The 18,941-nt window shown below is 54.9% G+C and overlaps 5 protein-coding genes across 5 annotated transcripts; 3 read left to right on the top strand and 2 right to left on the bottom strand.

Moving 5' to 3' along the window:
- Positions 1-1,702: 1,702 nt before the first annotated feature.
- On the bottom strand, positions 1,703-3,247 carry C8A04DRAFT_28526 (phosphatidylethanolamine-binding protein; the record flags this gene model as incomplete). The annotated part of the gene is made up of 2 exons (XM_062780672.1): positions 1,703-2,589; positions 2,653-3,247. The coding sequence occupies 2 exons, from the start codon at positions 3,245-3,247 to the stop codon at positions 1,703-1,705; spliced, it is 1,482 nt and encodes a 493-aa protein (XP_062637113.1).
- Positions 3,248-3,604: 357 nt separating this feature from the next.
- Positions 3,605-4,721, top strand: C8A04DRAFT_12064 (ribosomal protein L4 domain-containing protein; the record flags this gene model as incomplete). The annotated part of the gene is made up of 3 exons (XM_062777207.1): positions 3,605-3,685; positions 3,758-3,857; positions 3,940-4,721. The coding sequence occupies 3 exons, from the start codon at positions 3,605-3,607 to the stop codon at positions 4,719-4,721; spliced, it is 963 nt and encodes a 320-aa protein (XP_062637112.1).
- Positions 4,722-6,989: 2,268 nt separating this feature from the next.
- Positions 6,990-8,205, top strand: C8A04DRAFT_12054 (Rox3 mediator complex subunit-domain-containing protein; the record flags this gene model as incomplete). The annotated part of the gene is made up of 2 exons (XM_062777201.1): positions 6,990-7,308; positions 7,535-8,205. 2 exons carry the CDS (start codon positions 6,990-6,992, stop codon positions 8,203-8,205), a joined length of 990 nt encoding a protein of 329 aa, XP_062637111.1.
- A 1,911-nt stretch (positions 8,206-10,116) lies between these two features.
- C8A04DRAFT_28523 (uncharacterized protein) lies at positions 10,117-12,312 on the bottom strand (the record flags this gene model as incomplete). The annotated part of the gene is made up of 2 exons (XM_062780671.1): positions 10,117-11,769; positions 11,854-12,312. The coding sequence occupies 2 exons, from the start codon at positions 12,310-12,312 to the stop codon at positions 10,117-10,119; spliced, it is 2,112 nt and encodes a 703-aa protein (XP_062637110.1).
- Positions 12,313-14,037: 1,725 nt separating this feature from the next.
- Positions 14,038-15,695, top strand: C8A04DRAFT_37162 (uncharacterized protein; the record flags this gene model as incomplete). Its single annotated transcript, XM_062783791.1, has 2 exons — positions 14,038-14,656; positions 14,746-15,695. The coding sequence occupies 2 exons, from the start codon at positions 14,038-14,040 to the stop codon at positions 15,693-15,695; spliced, it is 1,569 nt and encodes a 522-aa protein (XP_062637109.1).
- Between the last annotated feature and the right edge of the window lie 3,246 nt (positions 15,696-18,941).

Raw genomic sequence — 18,941 nt, 5'->3', positions numbered from 1 at the left:
CGTCTCGGGCGAAGAGCAGAAACTCTGGCCAAAGGGCTTCAGCCCCCGGTTATGGTGGAACGTCTACCCAGGGCCTGTCGTCTCACCGCCAGGCATTCTCTGAAAACACTGGCTCTCCAAGTCGGACCCAGGATAACGCAGACTCAGCAGAGGATCAGGACACCCAGGTGGGGGAAATGCCAGTGAGCGGGAGGAAGAAACCGCTGTTTTCCCAGCAGAGACTACAGCAGTTCCACCACCAAGCCTCGCCTCGGATCCAACCTCTCGGGCCTCGACCTGAGCCTTCACGGTCTCAGCAGAAGCAGAGCCAGACGGACAGCCCGGCGGGGCCATCTTCGTCTCGGCCACGACCGGTGAGAGCAGGGGGGAGCGGCGCGGTGCGGGCTATGGCGGCCATGTTTGAGAGTGCGTCGTCGCAGGACTCGCAGTCGAAGTCGCGGTCCCGGTCCCGGTCGCGGGCTTCTTCACCCGATCTGCTACCCCTAGGGAGGAGTAAGGGGAGCGATGGAGACGGGGATAAAGGGGCTAGTAAAAGTAAAAGTGGCGCGAGTGGAAGCCAGGCGGCTGGGTTCAGGTCGAGTGGCGTGCTATCTTCATACACGGTAAATTACCTGGTCCCGTCGGACAATATTGGCAACTCTTCGGATCTAGGCGATCAGGGGGCTGGTCCATCAAGCTCCGGCGGAGTTGGTAGACCCCTAATTCCACCGCGATCATCACCGGGGAGGACGGGGGATGGTAATGTCTTGGGGCAAACTGAGACCCTGCACCTGAGCCCGGTTCATCCAGGGACATCGGCGTCGGCGGCCTCGTCTTCGTCATCGGTTGTGGTGAGTGGGCATCGGGCTCCCAGGACACCGGGCACTCCTGCTACCCAGGTTGGGACGCATCATCGACAAGCGCCGCAGAATACAACCGGCTCGCCGTCAACATCCACGAGACAGCGGTTGGCCCTTCATTTACCCTCGTCTTCCCTATTGATGGACGACCTGGATAACACGGACGCAACACCCATCGCTTCCACCTCTGAGCCCGTTGCTACAGATATCCGGGCGTTCTTCGGGTCAGAGCGGCGGCGTGAAGAAGAGGAAGACGCTCAACAACGGCAGCAGACTCCTTTGGAGCTAGAGCGGCAGCGCGTAGAAGAGCTGAGGTCGCAGCTAAGGTCAGCCGAGTGGGAAGTTCAGAGGTGGAGGAGAAGGGCGGAGAGGGCGGAGGCCAGTGTGAGGGAGATGACTTTCGGGAAGAAGGGGGGCGGTGGTGCTGGCGAATGATGAATAGGTTTGTTGGATTCACAGGGGTCGGGTGTTCGAATGGCTCAGGCAAGAGGTTTAAAGGTGTTTGAGCAAAGCATACAGACGGGGTAAATATATGTATAGACAGTGTATGCGCTGCGATAGCCGTAATAAGAGGAACTATTCTGTTACCTTCGTTTTTTCCCCTTCTTTTACCAGGCTCAGGAGGTTTTAATTGTAGGAAGTTTAGGCGGTTAGGCGTTCAGCCGATGGGATGAAGCAAGGCGAATCGAGACGAACGACGATGTTCTCTAAACGTAACTTGGCATGCAACATTTTTATACGTATCTGGTACATTGGCAGTATAATACAAGTCCACCACATCCCTTTGAATCTTTTCCTCCCAATACCCAACTGGCCGTAACACCGCAGACCATACCAATCCCCCCAACAATAAACACGCAAGTCTAGTACTTGATACCCTTGATCCGCTTCGTGTACTTCCAAAGATGACGGAACTTGGGCTTCTGGCGACGCGCTTCCCAACCGCGGGCCCGACGAGGCGGCTTGAGGGAGTACACACGCTGCGGCTTGAACTCGACTTCGGCTCCGGGGATGTTGTGCCGCGCCATGAGATCGGCCGTGTTCTCGTCCCAGACCGTCCGGAACATGGTGAAGCCGACCGGGTCCAGGTCGAACTTGTCGCGGAAGCTTTTGAGACTGAAGCCCTCGCGCCCTTGGCCGTCGTAGAGTTTTTGGAGCTCGGTGGGGTCGCGTGGGAGGTTGTCGGTGTGTTGGAGGACGAAGAGGGTTAGGCGGTGATAGGGGGCGCCTTTTTGGGAGAAGGCCGGGAGCCAGGGGACGGCGAGCGTGCCTGGGGTTGGGGAGCGGGAGGAAGATGGAGAGGGAGGGGGTGTGGGTGAGGAGGAAGAGTCGGGGGTGGTTGATGGAGTGCTATTGTTGTTGGGGCCGGTCAGCCGGGTCAGAGGGAGGAGTTCCTTGGTTGGGTCCCAAGGGATGTTGGTCGCCATGTAGTGGAGGCGCTTCTCGAACGAATCGGTCTTGGCATTGGGAACGTCGGCGTCAAGGACCACGATGGAGAACAGGCGCTCGCCCTCGTCAAAGACCTGCATGCGTAATGTCGGGGGGGTCTCGGTGTACCGACTGTTGAGGATGGCTCCCGGGTTGGCCTTGTAGCCGCGGAATGTCATCTTGACGGCCATGGAGGGCTCAAACTTGGGGAGGAGGTCGGGCACGATGTGGAACTGCTCGATACGCTGCATGATAATCTTGCGCTCCATGGACTGCCACTTGCGGCGCGCAAGATACCGGTAAATCGGCTTGGACATGTCGCCTATGAGCGGGGTTAGTTTGGTTTGTGACCCTCTCTTGCTCTAAAAGGCGGATAAAAGCTCACCATTGCCGTCCTCAAACCGCCTCTTCACCAGCGGGTCATTGATATCCGCCAGGATCTTGAGCTCCTCGATGTAGTCTTTGAAACTCTTAATCCTTTTTTCCAAGTACGCCTTGCCCCCGCGGTTGGTGCTTGGGTCGGTCTTCTCCAACCGCTTGATCGAGGCCATCGCCTCGAGAATCTTGGCCACTTTCTCCTCACGATCTTGGGCGAGAATCTTACGCGCCTCCTGAAAGCATTGGTACGGTAATTGCTCGAAAGGAACGGAGCCAGTTGTGGCTAGGGCAGCCCGTCTCCGCCGGGAACCGAGCTGCTCGGACAGGAATCGTGATAAATCCTCCTCATTTCCCTGCTTGATGGTAGACTTTGCCCATGGGGTTTTCTCTTGTCCGGCGGCCGGGTTGAGGGCCTGAGGTATAGGTTCTGCTGGAGCGCCTGTCGTCGTCGTTGTTGTCGGCGGCTTCGTCTCATCTTTTCGGCTCGATGTCGAAGAAAACGACCTGATGGCGAGCGCACGGGAGGAACATGCTGTCGTGCTGCCCGTGGCTTGCCGCAAGGTCTGTACTAGCGGCCGAGTGACCTGCTGTGGCCGTGACATGGCGGAAGGTGGGGGTGACGGCGACCGTCGTCGAGTTCGCTGAAGGTGGGATGTTCGTCTCTTTTCCTAGGTACGAACAAATTTCGAGGACTCGTGGGCCGGGGCCGGCAAGCTTTGTGATTTGCCAGGCGCAATTGACTGTGGGTAGGTGGGGCTGCGACGTCTGTGCGCCGCGACTCCAGATCTTTTTTTGCGGGATGTCTGCAGCAGCGACATCGAAAGTGGTAGGCGGGGAATTGTCAATTTTATAAAGAGGGGGACAACACGAAACACGCCAACGGCCGACGTACGCAATACCTACGATACATCTCTGTGGCGGGCTACCAGTCGTACCTGCCGCGCGACACAACCGCCGCCATGGCCGGGAAGGGGATGAAGGCCCTGGGCGAGGCGATGAGGAGCCTCAGTCTGGCAGCACAACCATGCAGGACCGTTCCGGTTGGTCTCGCCGTTCAATTGGGAATTATGCTTTTATTTTTCTGACAATATGGGGTGATGGGCCCATTACAGATCCGGCAAGCTCCCCTAGCGTGTCGGAGGACAATGGCTACCGCAGTCGAACCAAAGCTGGCGAATATTACAAGATCCGTGACCGATACATGGAGTCCGAGTATGCGACCCAAGCCGCCGACCTTATCAGAGAGGGCTAGCATCTACAGTATGAGCCACTTGCTAACCGCTATCACTTCCAGTAACAACCGTCCCCCTCACGATCTACTCCTTCCCAGACCTCGAGCCACGCTCGCTGGAATCCTGGTCCTCAAAGCACCTTCACCTCCCACTCCGCCGCGATATCCTCCACCTAGCAGTTGTCTACGAAGGCGATAAAACACGACAAGGCACGGCGTCATCGTTAACTCGCTGGGAAGTCCACGGCTCGCATCGCAAGTTATGGCGGCAAAAAGGCACCGGTCGTGCCCGTGTTGGCAGCAAACAATCACCGTTGCGCAAGGGTGGTGGCAAATCGTTCGGCCCCAAGCCGCGCGACTTCAGCACAAAGCTCAACCGCAAGGTGTACGACCTCGCATGGCGCACAGCGCTCTCATACCGGTACCGCCGTGGCGAGCTGATTGTGACTGAGGACGGGTTGGAGCTACCGCTGCCTGAAGACTTTCTTCAGCTAGCCGAAGCTCAGGTCATGGACCGCGAGCTTGAGGACAGCTTCGTCCGCAAGTATGTCCACGAGCTCATGACCTCGATGCAGTGGGACCGAACTTTCGGCCGGACGACGTTTATCACTGGCGACAGGCGGCCAAATCTTTTTACGGGCATGGAAGTCGCGGGTGAAAACGGCCGCGCACTCGAGCTGGAGGATGTCGATGTCAAGGATCTGTTGGAGACAGGGCGTATCGTTATCGAGCGGTCGGCGCTTAGGGAGATGATCAAGGAGCACTCAAGCGACCTTACCTCGCGCATCGTCATCAATGGGCTAAAGGCTTCCAAGCCACCCGTGGGAGAAGTTCTTTACCCATAAATAAGATGGTTGTCTATCCGAGCCAGAAGGCTCGGCAGGTTGGATTTGCACTGTACTATAACGTTACCCCTGGGTCAGGTCATCTTGTGATCATATGGCCCCTGACAGGGAATGATTGCTCTGCCTTATTCGGTGCGGCAGGTGTAAAAATTTACTCCTTTTCTTCCAAAGATTACGTCCTGTCAAATCGCAATGTGCCTTGTGACTCAAATTGGAGGCACCGGCTGACTTGGTCCTCATTCGAAGCGCAGTTGGACTCTTTGTGTCGGCCTGTTTCACGTTGGCCGTCTTTGATTGATCGGCATCCTTGGGGTTGGCCGCCACTGCCATGACCGTGTGAGGTGTGGCTCCCGGACTGCAGGCAGCAGGCAGGGCCCGTGGCAGTCATGGCAAGCCCCACTTTCCAGCCCTGACCAGCCTCGCTCGCACAGACCACCCACATAGTCTATAAATTCGCGTCACTGCCCCCCCAATCTTCTTCCTCTTCTCCTTTTCCTTTTCCCATCCAAGTGCAGGGGTTTTACGCATATCAATGAGGATTCGTCCGAGATTGCGTTTTTGCTAGTTGAAAACTACAACCTGACCGCTCTCAGCTGGCTTCGGCTGGCTGGGGAATTTTTGGAAAAAATAAAGAAGCGATTTTCTTTCGCCAAGATTTATTGTCTTTCTTTCATTGCCAACGTTTGCTTGACGAGCGTGGCAAGGAAGGATATGAATCAAGAGGAGGGGACAACGAAGCAGGAGGAGGACCTGAGTTATCGAATGGGGGTTCAAGGAGCGGGATTCATGACTTGGTGCATGATGCAAAGAGGTGGGAAGTGCTCAACACTTTTGCCCCGCGAAGGGGCGAGCTTGTTTGACCTACGCACACCAATCAATCAAGCGCGTCGCTGGAGCTGATACTCACAGATCACAGTTGTTGGGCCTCTCTCCATGGGGGTTGCCCGATGAGTCAGGCGGAAGAGGTCAGCCGGTCGTACAACGTGTCAGATCTAGTCGAAAGAATGTCCAGATCTAGCATGTTCTCAAATGCTCTGCTTGGTGTTGCGGTTAGTTGTGGTTATACCATGTCACCAATTTTACCGTGGTCCCGATTGAGGCAGAGTATATTGCCTTGTCCGGTATTTGCGCCGCGTCAGTCGTATTATAGAGTATATTGTACTCTGTAGATTACTCGCTCCCATGCAAAATCGCTCGCCTTTATTCCTCAAGTGCCTGACTCGACTCGGCGTGAATTTGACAATGGCCCCTTGAGCCGATCAAAGGCCCAGCAGTCCGGGACAATTGGAACATCGCCAGCTCCACAAGGCCCCGTTGTCTGGGTTGGGACTGGCTCAAAGAATTGAAGAGTTTGAGCGCCTCTAACTGGAGGTTGGTTGATATGCAGGGTAACGCGGCCCGTTGCGGAAGAATGAGGGGGGACTTGTAGCCCAGACTCGTCATCTTCAAGGACAAGATGCATCGATAATCGAAGGGAATAGAAATGCTGTTCAAAGTGATCTTTGGGTCCTGAATATGGTTTCCAACAACAGGCCAAAACCATGGCCGTCTCGACCCTTCGAGACAAGAAACCTATTCTCGGAGGGCGCCGGCCCGCAAAACATGAGCAGAAAGAGGGAGGAAGGAGTTCCTAAACCCGATTGGCTGCAACGCGAAGAAAGTTCATTTAAGTGGGTCCATACAAAGTCCAAATTCCGCACTGTGCCTGCCCCCCAAAGGTACGGGGAAGACGAGAGGCCGGCCCACCCCGAGGTTCCATACCTGCAATGCACAGCGCCTCCTCTCTTGCCCGTTCACCTCACCTCATCATCACCGACAAACCTCTCTCCGCTCAACCGATTTCAATCGCCCAGCGCCCCGACGAGGCCTGCGATCCGTGGCGACATCGATTCCTCGATACCTAAACCGAGCCGTCGAACCCTAGAAACCGCTGGATCCGATTTTTTGTCGCCCGCCGACTGCAGGAGGAGCGTTGGTGGACTGGAGGTCCGTTGATTGCCGCCGTCGCCGCCTTTCGCGCGACCCGTCACGACCACCTCTTCACCCCTCCTACCGCCCGCATCGCTCATTCGAGCCTCGCAAACCGAGTCGATCGATTCTTTCCTTTTCCTAGGACGACTGACGACTTTTTTTGTACGCGCTGAGTCGCCGCGATCATCTCGGGCGGATTTTTATTGCCCGAGGCTGCCAGGCCAAATCGACCCTCGCGCCAGGATTTTCGCACCTGCCAACGTGAACATCATCGCATCTGCGCGCCTTCAATCCATCATGTCCCGTCACCCTCAAACTCCGCAAAGCCCGTCCCAATTTTCTCCTACCACGGGCGACTCGGTTATGAGCATGCCCGGCTCCGTCGCTTCGACCACCGCCACGTTGCCGACTCCCGCCCACAGCGTTAACGGAAGCTCAATTCCCTCGGAAATGACCCAGGACACCAGCATAGGCGGGGACTCCCCGCACAAGCGCAAGCGCGAAGCCGACGATATGGGCGGCAGGGCGCAGAAGAAAGTTCATGTCGAGTCCGGCAATCTTGGTATCGGCGACCTTCATTTGGATGTCGGCGAGAAATACCTTCTTTGCAGAACTCGTAAGACTCCCTTCTACCTATCCGACGCAATTTCATTCGCATTTCCACGCACTGCAATTGAAGCAGGCCTCTCCACTTCGCTCATTCAATGGCGTCTGTGGCGGTCGGCTGCGCAGTGCCGATAGAAATGTGTTGAAGCCGTGAAGAAGAAAGAAACCCACCCCAAAACGGTTCATTCTTTTTTCTTTGATTACAGAGACATGGTTAACATTTTTTGACCCTGCAGCGCACCCGAAGCCCCGTCCTGACGTGTCGGAAGATCTCTTCGAGATGTATGGCTTGACTGCGCTCGCGAATGAAGTCGCACGTGTACTTCCCAACGGCGAAAAGAATGCGCTGAGGAAGACATACAAAGGCCATATCAAGAAGCTCGGCGTCGCGGGCCACTTTGATGAAGACAAGCAGGATGCAAACCGTGAATATGGTTTGCTCCACCTCTGCAAGCTTCCACAAGATGTGTGGGACTTTCAACATGTCCGTGGTCAGGATATTCAGGATGGGTTTAGCTCCGAGGTACAGCAAAAGCTGCCGAGGGCCATGACCATGGGCAAGGGGCTTGTTCCCAAGTCCCAGTGGGATACCTCAGTATTGGGAGAACTCAACCTTGGAAAGGGCGAGAAACCAATCCTTTCGGCCAGGCCCACTGCGCCCAACACACCGCTTCCTTCAGCCGGCCTACAAGGCTTGCCTCGCCCCAAAGTTGGCACGCCTCTCCAGCATGACGCGGCCAGGTCGATGCGCAACGTGAAGAAGCGGAGCTACGGTGACAGCAGCTTCGAGGGCTATGGCGAGGGCTTTCCCGACGATGATACTGGCGCCGATACCGGTTACTCGACTGGAGAGGGTGATGGTGTGACGGGGCAGAAGCGGAGGAAAAAGGTGCTCATCAACGACTAGTCTTGATCCAGTCTGATGAGAACAACCTTTGCTGACTCCACATAACACTAGGTTCATTCAGGCGGCCAGCCCTACATGAATCAAACCCGGCAGCCGGCATACAGCGCTGGCATCACCGGTGCTTAGAAGGACACCGGTGTTCAGCCTAGCAGCGAACCGGCCCAGCCGCGCCGCAAGAAAGGCAAACCCGCTCCGCCGCACGCTTAAAGCAGAGCCAGCGTCCCACCCGATCATTGTTCGGGGTGATACCTGTCGGCCCGGTTGACATTCCCATTTCTCGCAGAGCCCGCAGAACAGCAACAGGTCACACTCTGTCCTGCGTGCATCATTGATGCCTCGAGAAACAAAGCGATAACCGAGACCAAAACAAAGACGGTTGGGAGAATCCCGGTATGCTTGTTAGTGCCCAGCGGGATGCGGGATGCGGGATGTGGGATGTGGGATGAGAGGGAAGAAACAAACGAAAAGCAGAGCGAAGGGTTATGAATCGGGACTTGGCAGTCGCATGGAGAGCTTGCTCCCTCCACAGCAGCACACAACCGAACACGACCCCCAGCACCGCCCTCCGCCTAGGTTGGTTTCACACCGCAGGCCGCCGGCGGATATTTGCATTATTGAGAACTACAGCATGGCGTTGGGAGTCTTTTTTTTTTCATCGTTTTCTTTTCGGCCCCAAGAATGAGAGGGCCTGCTATATTGCCCAAGGAGGTCTTTGAGCGAGGCGAGTTTTTTTTTTCTTCCTTTGATTCCCAAAGAGGATTTTTTCGTCCTTTTTTACAACGTCGTCTCAGGATGGGTTTGGCTTTGACGACTGGGCAACGGGCAGACGAAAACAGGTTTTGACGCGGGCTTCCTCTTTTACTTTTTGACACCTGCGAGCCGGGGGCACTGACGATGGATGATCGATCATGCGGGAGGACCGGACCGGACCGACTGGGGACATTTTGCGGGATAGATGACGGGAGGTTGGTAGCGAGGAGCACGCGATTTCTTTCGCGCTGCTGCTACCTGACTCAACATCTTATCATATGGTTTTATGCCTGCAACGCCCTGTCTTTTGATTCTCGTTTATTATCAAAACTCAAATTAGGGGCCTAAGACAGGCTGTAAATATATGCCATAATGATGCAAAATGATCGCGTCCCCAAATTGCGTGAACGTTAGCGTTCTCAGTCACAATGCCGAAATGTAGTTTGTCGCATCATATCAATCTACTTCAATTCGGCATGTGTGATCATGTTGTTTGCTGTTTACCTTCCCAGATTTATCAACTCGGGTCCTTGCATGCCAATGAATGGCTGGGGCAATAAACAGCGCTCTCCCTTGCGCAGTCCTAGACGCGTCGGGCATCAAGAAAGCTGTGCCGCAAAAACACGCATACACTACTTGCGTTCGCGTCATGCGAACTAAGCTTATAGTTGTCCCCTGCATCCTCTCGGTTCCGGTTATGCAAACTTGCGGCGGCGTCCACTCCCACGGAACCCCCTTACCACCTATCCTTTCTTCATTTTCTCCTTCGCCCACCTCGGCACCGTCCTATCATCAGATACAACGCCGCGGGGTTCTACTTCGCAGCACAGCTTACCAGAGACTGAGAAGGTTAACAAGACTGGGAATTCCAGGCGGTGCTAAGCGCGGCTATGGTACACGTATGGGCTAGACGGCTCAGACAGAACATGGTGATTTGGGTCGCGTGGGTAGTCGAATATACATTACGTTGTTCCTTATTTCACCCTATCTTAGAATGCCTCCTTTCTCTCTATGAGGCATGGTTATCTATTATCTACGCCTAAACGCAGCGCATACTCGGATACACAAAGACAGATAAAAAACCCAACGCTGAGCTAGAACTGCACCTGCATATTAAACCCCGCCATCTCCCTCCCAACTACCAGACATTCCCCCCCCCCCTCAAACACCCCCCGCCTCTTTCTCCTCCAAAAGCACCCTCCTCGTCGCGTCCTCCCACACCCACCCAGCAATCCTATCCCCAACATCCCCCACCAACCGCTCATAATGAGGACCGGGAAAAAATAGGCCGCAGTGCGCGCCAACCTCGTCGACACCTTCCATGTAAACTTCCACCCAGGTCGGGTCTACGACGGAGTTGGATTTCGGGGGGAGCATGCAGAATTTCCGGCGGCGGGGGGGTTTTTCTTTGCGGGGGTTGGGTTTGTGGGGGGTTTTGGCTTCTGTGGTATTGTCATCTTCTTCTTGGAGGGGGTTGTTGGAAGTGCTGTTGGCGGTTTCGCCGGACTTGGCGAGGAGTTTGGCTTGTTTCTTTTCTAGCTTGAGCGCCTTGCGCTGTTGTTTCTCGAGGGCCTTTTGGCAGTCTTTGATGGCCTTGTCTCGGGCTTTGATGGCTTGGGAGTACGCTTTTTGGGCGGCTTTGTGGGTTTTCTCGGCTTGTTTGCGGCTCTCTTTATCGGGGTATGCCTCGAATTCGGGAGTCTCGGGAGGTATGGGGACATCGGGGATGGGGGGCAAATCTGAGTTGTTGTTGGCTACGGGGCCTTCTTGCGTAGAGTGGTCGTCGGGGGTGTCGTGTTTTGTGTCGGGCTCGGATGCCTGATCCTGTGGAAGGCCCTCGGGATGTGGCTCCGACTTTTCGTTCGGGGCCTCAGATATAGGCTCCGCGCCCGGGTCAGGTTGGGAATCTGATCCCAACTTTGTTTCGGGTACATCCTGGGCAAGCTTTAGCGTTGGGTCAGGCTTCGAGTCTGCGCCGGGTTCCGGCTCTGGTTCCGGCATGGGCTCGAGTATTTGAAGACTGTCCGTTTCTGAACCATCGTCGTACTCCACGGATATTCTGGGGGTATCTCCATCCGTCTCTAAAGGGGGTTCTCCCGGTTTTAACTCAAGCGAACTCAGGTCCTGTAATAATCCCTTGACGTCCCCGGCTGGTTCTGGAGGTTCCGACGACGGTCCATGAGGCGAAGGTGGCTTTGGGGGTTTGATGAAACCAGTGGATATGGTGTAATAGTTGACGAACCGAACGCGCGGGCGTCCGGATTGTTCCAAGTCCTCAACATCCTCCAACTTTCTGAGCTTGTTATATCGAATGTTGAGCTGCGGGTAGTCGGCTAGGCAGGCGCCGAATTCGAGATGTGAAACAATGTGGCTTGCGGCGGCATTGACAAGATTCTCTCGCCGATGCTTATTCGCAAAATGAAGAACGTTTTTGAACCAGCCGCGGTCTACAAATGCGACATCGTTGGCGAACGGAGGGTTGAAAAGGGGGTCTGGGTAATCTAGTGAGGAGGAGTCCACGGTTGAGTTTGACTGATAAGAGGCGAGGCTAGATGAGGCCGTCCCGGGAGGGGGCGAGACTTCAGAATAGATAGATGGGTCCGGTGAGAGATCCTGAGACGGTCTGGGGGATAAATGGTCGGTTTGCGAGTCCTGATTATCTAGTGTTGGGGGGGCCGGTGTGGGTCTGAAGAGACTCGCGATGCCCGAGACGACGATACCTGGGTGAAGGCCGAGCAAGGGAGCATCGAGTGAGATAGTGCCAAGAATTCGGTGCCGGAAAGGGGAGGGGCCGCCATAAGGGCTTTGGTTGGGCTAGATGGGCATGTTAGTCCACCTAGGTACGCTCGATAACTAACACCCCAAACGGGCTTCTTCAAAATAACAGATATAGCATACTAGTAGAACCACATCTGCAGCTAACAACCCACCCATGGAGTGCCCGACTAAAATCACATCAGTAGTTGGCGATTCATGAGGCGCCAGCCACTGGGAGAAGTTATCGCGGGCTACCCCTATAGACTTGTAAGTCTTATACCGGGGGTAGATTTTGGAGTGTATGACATGGGTCTCAGCTAGGAGGGTTTTGAGGAAGGCGTGTACGTGGGCGGGAAACGAGCGGAAAGAAGAGTTGTCTCCCATAAACCCGTGGATGTAAACCACGAGGAGCTTCCTCTTTCGGCCTTCGCCGTGGTCGTTGCCGTCTTGGGTCGAAGGCACGAGCGACTGAGTGGATGAGGTCCGGGGGTCTCGGGCGCCCCATTGCGGGCCCGCGGCCACGGTGTGCCGGCCAAGGTCGTCCGGGATACCGAGTGTTGAAGTCGAAGCCTGTGAGGCCGGGGTCGATGCCCACTCCATGACGTCAACAAAATCGGCAGCGCGTGGTCGGCAAACGCTTTTTGGGGGCCGTTTGTTATTCCATGGTGCGGCACAGAGGCAATTGCGAGCAGGATTTTGTGTGTGCCTTTCAAGGATTCTAGGCTCGATCGTTCTTTGTTTCTCACGTTATAATGAAATGCGCAGAGAGTGCGAGGGGGGCGTCGTCAGCTAGCAGCTGAGCCACAAGGTGGGTAGCTGGAAAGTTGATGGGACAAAGCCAAAACCGTGGCCCACTTCGTTGTAATTTTCGAACCGTTGAATGAAAAGAACGGTAATTCCCCTTGTACCACAGCGGGTCCGCAAGCTGCACCTCTTTTCAAACGATGAACACACAAAGAGGTGCAGCCTTGAATGGATGTTTACACTGCATGGGAGAATTGGAAGACCAATACCGGGTTCTGGACTTGTGGGTGAGGTCGCACTGCGTGCCTGCCTGCAAAGTACATAGTAATATCAAACACTCTCTTGCGCTTGTTTGTTGAGGCTGCCCACGCCCATTCGAAGTCCCCCTGCATGTTGGGCTTCCGCCAGCAAAAGCACTTGCCGAGGTCACGATATTTGTACGAGTTAACTTTATGGTTTGGCTTTTCTTCCGCCTCATGACTTCCTCCGTCAGTTCCATGCCAACGCGCCCAGCGCCGATTATCCGGCTCGATCTCATGCAACTCAATCCTGCCGACCCCGCCCGGCTTGAGCCTGGCGTGCCTAGCTTCTGGGCCTGGATATCCCGTATTTCCATTCCTCGTGTCGGGTCAGGACCGCGCAGGCTGCTTGACCGTTACGGAAGTGGGGGCCAGTTGAGCGGTTTGCGTTTTCCAACCTCGTGTTTCGTGCTCGCAAACAGCCAATCCACTCGGCGGGGGGAGAGAATTGTGAGGAGGTCTGTCTTTGAACGTGCTCCTCCCCCTGTCCTCGTCAGAAAACCGCATCTTCAGGGCTGCAGCCAATAGGCGCAGCGGGTGTCTGCATTCCCGTCCCCCCAGCAATAACACCATTGGCCAACCGTGGTCCGCCCGTGCCTGAGTGGGCGAGGGACAGCCCGGCTTGCCCAGGAAGCGAAATTGGCACATTGGCAACAGCCGTTCAGGCCCGATTGCCTCCAGCGTGGATGTGCCCGCGGGCGTCGTTGTCTGGGCTCTCTTGGAACCCCTGGGAACGGCAATTTAAATTAAAATAGAAGATCGCTGGGGACTGGGAAGAAGAAGTGTGTGTGCGGTGCAGGATATCCACGCGACGTTTCCCATTCCCGCGGACGGCCATTCTTTCTCTCTTCCTTCTCTTTGTCGACCGTGTGCTGGTGCGAGTTTGACCGTCAACATCGCAGACAATGCGGAGCGGGTGAGTCAACGGCAATTCCGTTGCCTTTCTGCCGTCCGCAATACACGAGCGATCGACTCCCCCTTCCTACCAAAAGGGACGGTTAAAAGCGAAATTCCTGTTTTTTTACTGGTCTTTCGGTGAAAGAGGGGACGAAATGCTCGGTTTCCTGCGACCATGACGAGCCGCCTGCCACGGATCACGCGCATATCGACCCTCGACTTTACGAGCTTCCATCCATCCAATTCATCCAAGGGGCGACCGAATACGGGGTTGGGCTGCTAGCCTGCCATTCGTGCCCACTGCCGACACTCTTTTTCGCCTTTCGCTTTTTTTTTGGCAGCTCTTGCCCACATTCGTTCTCTTCACAGCCACCCAAGGAACGCCATGGCCAGCCAGGGCGGTGCCGAGGATGCCAGCGGGCCTTCACTCTTTCAGGCCCGCAGCACCCGCCACAATCACAATCACTTCCAACACGACGATCTCGTCTACACCCACAACCACAACCATCAGATTCGGCACCATCGCCAACACCATCGTTTGCATCCCACTGAGGTCGACGCTGCCGCCTCGCAACACATTCGTTCACCCCCAAAACGAGAAGGAGATTTGGAAGGTCCCCCGGTCGTTGTTTTTCAAACCGTATCTGTCGTCCATTACCTTGATGCGAGGGGCGCTGTTACAAGTGTCGGAACCCTGACTTCGACCCCTACGCCCGGTAACCCCGTGGGCCCTCCCGACCTCCTCGACCCCGTTGCACCGATCTTGTCAGCGCTGCCGGCAGCTGTTTCGGCCGTCCTGACCGGCATCGGTGCCGTGTTGCCCAGCGTGTCTTTCTCTGGATTACTTCCCGATCCGACTGATGGCGCGCCATCGTCGACCACCTCCGCCGAGACGGAGACCACCGTGTCTACGTCCTCCTCGGAGACCTCGACGTCCACTCATTCAACTACCACCACCACCGCCTCTTTCCCGAGTTTGACCGGCGCCAAAAACTCTTCTTCCAGTACGTGTAACCCGACACAGACGTCCCAATCAATCCGATGCGATTTTTCTTCTCATTTAAGATAAAAGCACCCGCTAACCCCTGAGCAGCACATCACCCGACACTCTTTGGCAACCATACAGCTGGCATTTTCTCGAACCACACACGAGCCAAATCATTCGCTTCGTCCAGAAGCACCACGCTCTGGACTACACCTACGATCGCTAACACCCCCGCGATTGCGACTGCGCCCGGCGGTCCCGCCACTATCGATGCCGTACCCTCGACTACTGTAGCACCAGCGCCAGTGCCCGATCCACAGCACTCATCCACCCTCCCTCCCGAGACCCGAAATGCCGTTGTTGGCGGAGTTGTCGGTAGCGTTGCTGCCATATCGCTCATCGTTCTTGCTTTGCTGTACCTACTGAAATGGAAGAAGCAGCGCGGCGGAGGTATTATGCTACTTGGCGACAACGATCCTCGATCGCGGGGCCGGGGCCTTGGGTCTCCGGACCCATCAAGCCCCGGGGGCGGTGGAAGGACAATGGCAGAGCGGACCACGGGTGCCTTCACCATCCCTGCTGCATTGGCGAGATTGAGCGGGAAACGGGCGATCGGGGCTGCACCCCCCGAGCCTGAGTCCCAAGAGAGAGGGTTTTACAGGGTGTCTGGGAGGAAGCTAGTTTCAGTTCTCGAATCCGGTGGTGACGGTTACACCGAGCCGCAACCGCGCGAGCACCGCCCACACGACAGTGTTGGTAGCGGGAGTCCGTCGCGATACCGCGACTCAAACCCTTTCTCGGACAGCGCCAGTATCGGCACCGACAACAACGATACCCACTTGCAGCTGGGAACCCCGATGCGGCCGGTCAGCGGCGTTCCGATATATCGAGACGGCGCCCACCGGACACCGGTCCAGCAGCATGGGCCGTATTCAGCCGACATTCGGTCTTCGGTATTCCCTATGACTTCGCCGTTTGCGGACGATGCCGACCACAGTATCACCTCCATCGCGTCAAGGGGGTCTGGATCGAGATTCTTGGAGGAGGATACTTTATGAGCGTGATTGTTGGTTTCCTACAATCGCCTCAGGGGAGGATGTCCACTTTACATTTGTGTGGCTTCTCCTGTTCTTTTTTACTTAGTCATTAATGTCTGGAATAAAGGCGTCTGGGGTTGCAAATGGGGTGTGAGCAATAGGGAGCGGGGGGCCTGCTTTGCAATTTGCTTCTCAAGCATGGCTGATTTTGGGCCAAACGGATGGCCGTCAAGATGAAAATCAGGGCACTCATACACAGCCGCATACACATACACACAGACCTCATACGATACATGTTCGCTCTCTTACACACTATCTCTTCTATTTCCCTTTCACGCTGTGTCTCTCTCTTTAGAGGATTCCTTGACAGAGTAGGAAACACTCCTTGGCATACCGCAATTTCCTGCGGGTGGTTAGGGATAAGATATCAGCAACAACCGGACCCACCTCGCTGAGAACCGCTTATTTTCTGGTCTGATGGATGGGGTGTGTTCTGGGTCTTGTGGTCATCATAACCGGGGCGTCTGAATCAAAGGGATAAAGTTCTTGTACATACTTTAAGGCGAGAGAAAAAGAGAAAGTTGCCTAGTTGCTGGCACCATCTAGATATATATATGTCTGTTGTTGAATCGGAGCCCCCGGGTTGTCTATTTGTCCGTCTGCATCTCAGGCACTGTTTGATAGACGTGGATACCAGTTAGATCTACTACACTTACCTACCACGTTCCGGTATCAGATGTCCGAATACTTAAGTTTCTTGTCATCACTCTGTTTGGCACGCACTTAGTGTTCTTTTCACCGCGTCCGCCGCGTCATCGTAAGCCTTTGATACCGCCTGGACTGTGACTGTGTCGACCTTTGCCGAGCACGGTACGACTACTATGAGGTTTCTTTTAGCCGTTGTGTCAGTTCGTACCGTCTGAGTTGATTCGTAATCTAAGAGATGTTGAGCTGGGGGTGGGTGTCGGTTAGGCAGCGGGTAATCCACCTAGGTTCGTCGTCTTGTCTTAAGACCTCAAAAGCGAAACCGCGGGTTGCACTTGAAGCCTCCATTTTTTTTTAAAAAAAAAAATTTATTTATTTCCTTTTTTTTTTTTTTTTGAATAGCTCTATAGTCATAAAAGTTGCCCACCAACGGCAGGTAAAAAAGTCCTTCCACATGGAAGCATGTGGACGTTGCACGCAGCAACAAGAATGATACTCCCACATTCACATTGTTGTCCCCTGGTGTACGCTTTAAACTCGCATCATAATTCCAGACTCCTAAAGTGCCGAAACGGCGACGATCAAGAACCTTCGACAGTATTCCGGGATAAAAAAAAAATATTCGAAGCCGCCCTTCACGACAAAACGCCCAAGGGGATGACGAATGCCAAGATTTGAAACTGAACTTCCGAGCGCGGAAACAAATTCGGGGTTATGGTTCGAACGGGAATTTGTCATTCTTCCCTCCTCGGCGATATTAGCATCAAAGCGGTAGAGGCCTCCCTATATGGAGATGATAGATAACAGTGAGCTGTGACTGGTGAGCGTTGCTCGATGCTGGTGTTGATGGCGATGAGGTGGGTCGTGCTTGTTCCCGCCCGGACCCTTGTCCCCGTTTCAAGACTGTCTCATGAACTGACCATGCGCATGGAACGGACAGCCTTTTGGGTGGCAATGGCGGGAGAGAGTAACCGTTCACTATAGTTCTGATGCAATGAATTGTATGATATGGGATGAAATTGGATCCTTCACGTTGCGATGTGATCGATTAGCGCTGTTCGGGAGGGCCGCTGGTATGTTGGCGAGTAACGGTTCTGAAAGCCAAGAACAAGAGAAACCAATGGGTCCACACCTCGAGAGGTGTGGGTTTGAACCAAGTAAACAACAGGAGACTTTTATCTTTCAAGGCCAAGAAGGACGCGTGCCAAACGACCTTCAGCCAAGCTGGAAGCTCACATCCGATACTGGCACGAACCCATGCTGGGATCCTTGAGACGAGAATTTGAGATGATGGTGACAAGACCTGGAAATGGGCATATCTTATGTGTCTGACGATGCGCGCGCCTTGGGTCCAGAAAACCTATGGAGGGCTGGAAACAGAACATCCCTGCGCGGCTCTTGCAGAGGTACACAATGATTCCCAAACGCCGGACTCCGGGTCAAGCACGCGCTCGAGGGGGCACACCCCGATTAGGTTGCTGTTCTCCCCCTGCCCGGGTTGGGCCACCACACATCAGATTCAGGTGTCACTGCGTGTTTTTCGGCTTCGGGGTTCGTGGGGTGCGAGGCCCATGATGGAGGGTCGTGCATACCCCTAGTGGCGTCAGACGTTATGTATATGTCCGAAGGGGGGGTGACCGGCGGGTAGGAAGAAGTTATGGGAAAGCAGAGGGTTTATGTCAATGCATCGCTGTGTGGGTGAGTAGTCCTAAAGGTTAGTGTTGTTCGTATGCTGTGCTTTTTTGTTCTGTTGCTAGTCTAGGATGAGAGAGAGGGAGAAGGAGAGAATCATCAGACAACGTCGATCCAAGATCTTGAGCTGCAGGGCTTGAAAAGCCTGGGGTCATGAACAAGTGCTGACCAAGCTGTGGAAGGGAACACCCTGAATTTGGTCTTTGCCGTCCGTGCACAAGCGCTGTCCCGTCCCCCCACAGCCACCAAGTGCGGCCGGGAGTTACTGGATCGGGGGGCGGCCCCGCTATGACGGGACTTTCTGGGGTGCGCGCCCGTTAAGCATCTCCCGCTCGACCGCCCGCCATCTTGCGACTCTCTCGTCCGCCACCACCCTAGAAACTTAAACCTCCCGTCTTCATCCGGTCTTTCCCTCTTTGTATAGCTTGTTGTTAATACCAATTCCAGGAGGGAAACACAATCAGATCATAAGCTTCGCGTCAACAGGAAGCCCCTCCTCAAGACTCAGCAGTTCGCCCGCCTTTTCCGTCACCTGTGACGCTGCTCACGTCCCTTGCCACAACACCGCGCCCATCCATTTTGGGGCACTTTTCTCGCTTCCGCTGCTTACACAGTCTCCGAAAGAAGGGATTTGGAAACCTGCGGTCGCGTCTCTTGATTTGCTCTTCTACCCGCCGCAAGTCCGCAGTAAAACACCACCTGGACAGCCACGATCACTAGTATGCTATCACGATAGCTACCCTCTTTCCGTCATACTCGAATCTGTACCACTCTAAACTGGACTACTGCGCCTCTTAAGTTCCGGCTGTTCCGGTGCATCCCGTCCTAAGACTGGACGGTAACAATAGCAGCCTCCCGTCGGCGGCTACC

Source organism: Dichotomopilus funicola, assembly GCF_033296635.1.
Source record: "Dichotomopilus funicola strain CBS 141.50 unplaced genomic scaffold C8A04scaffold_30, whole genome shotgun sequence".
Lineage (NCBI taxonomy): Eukaryota > Fungi > Ascomycota > Sordariomycetes > Sordariales > Chaetomiaceae > Dichotomopilus > Dichotomopilus funicola.
The sequence above is the reverse complement of the archived record's forward strand: the minus strand, read 5'-3'. Positions and strand labels throughout refer to the sequence as shown.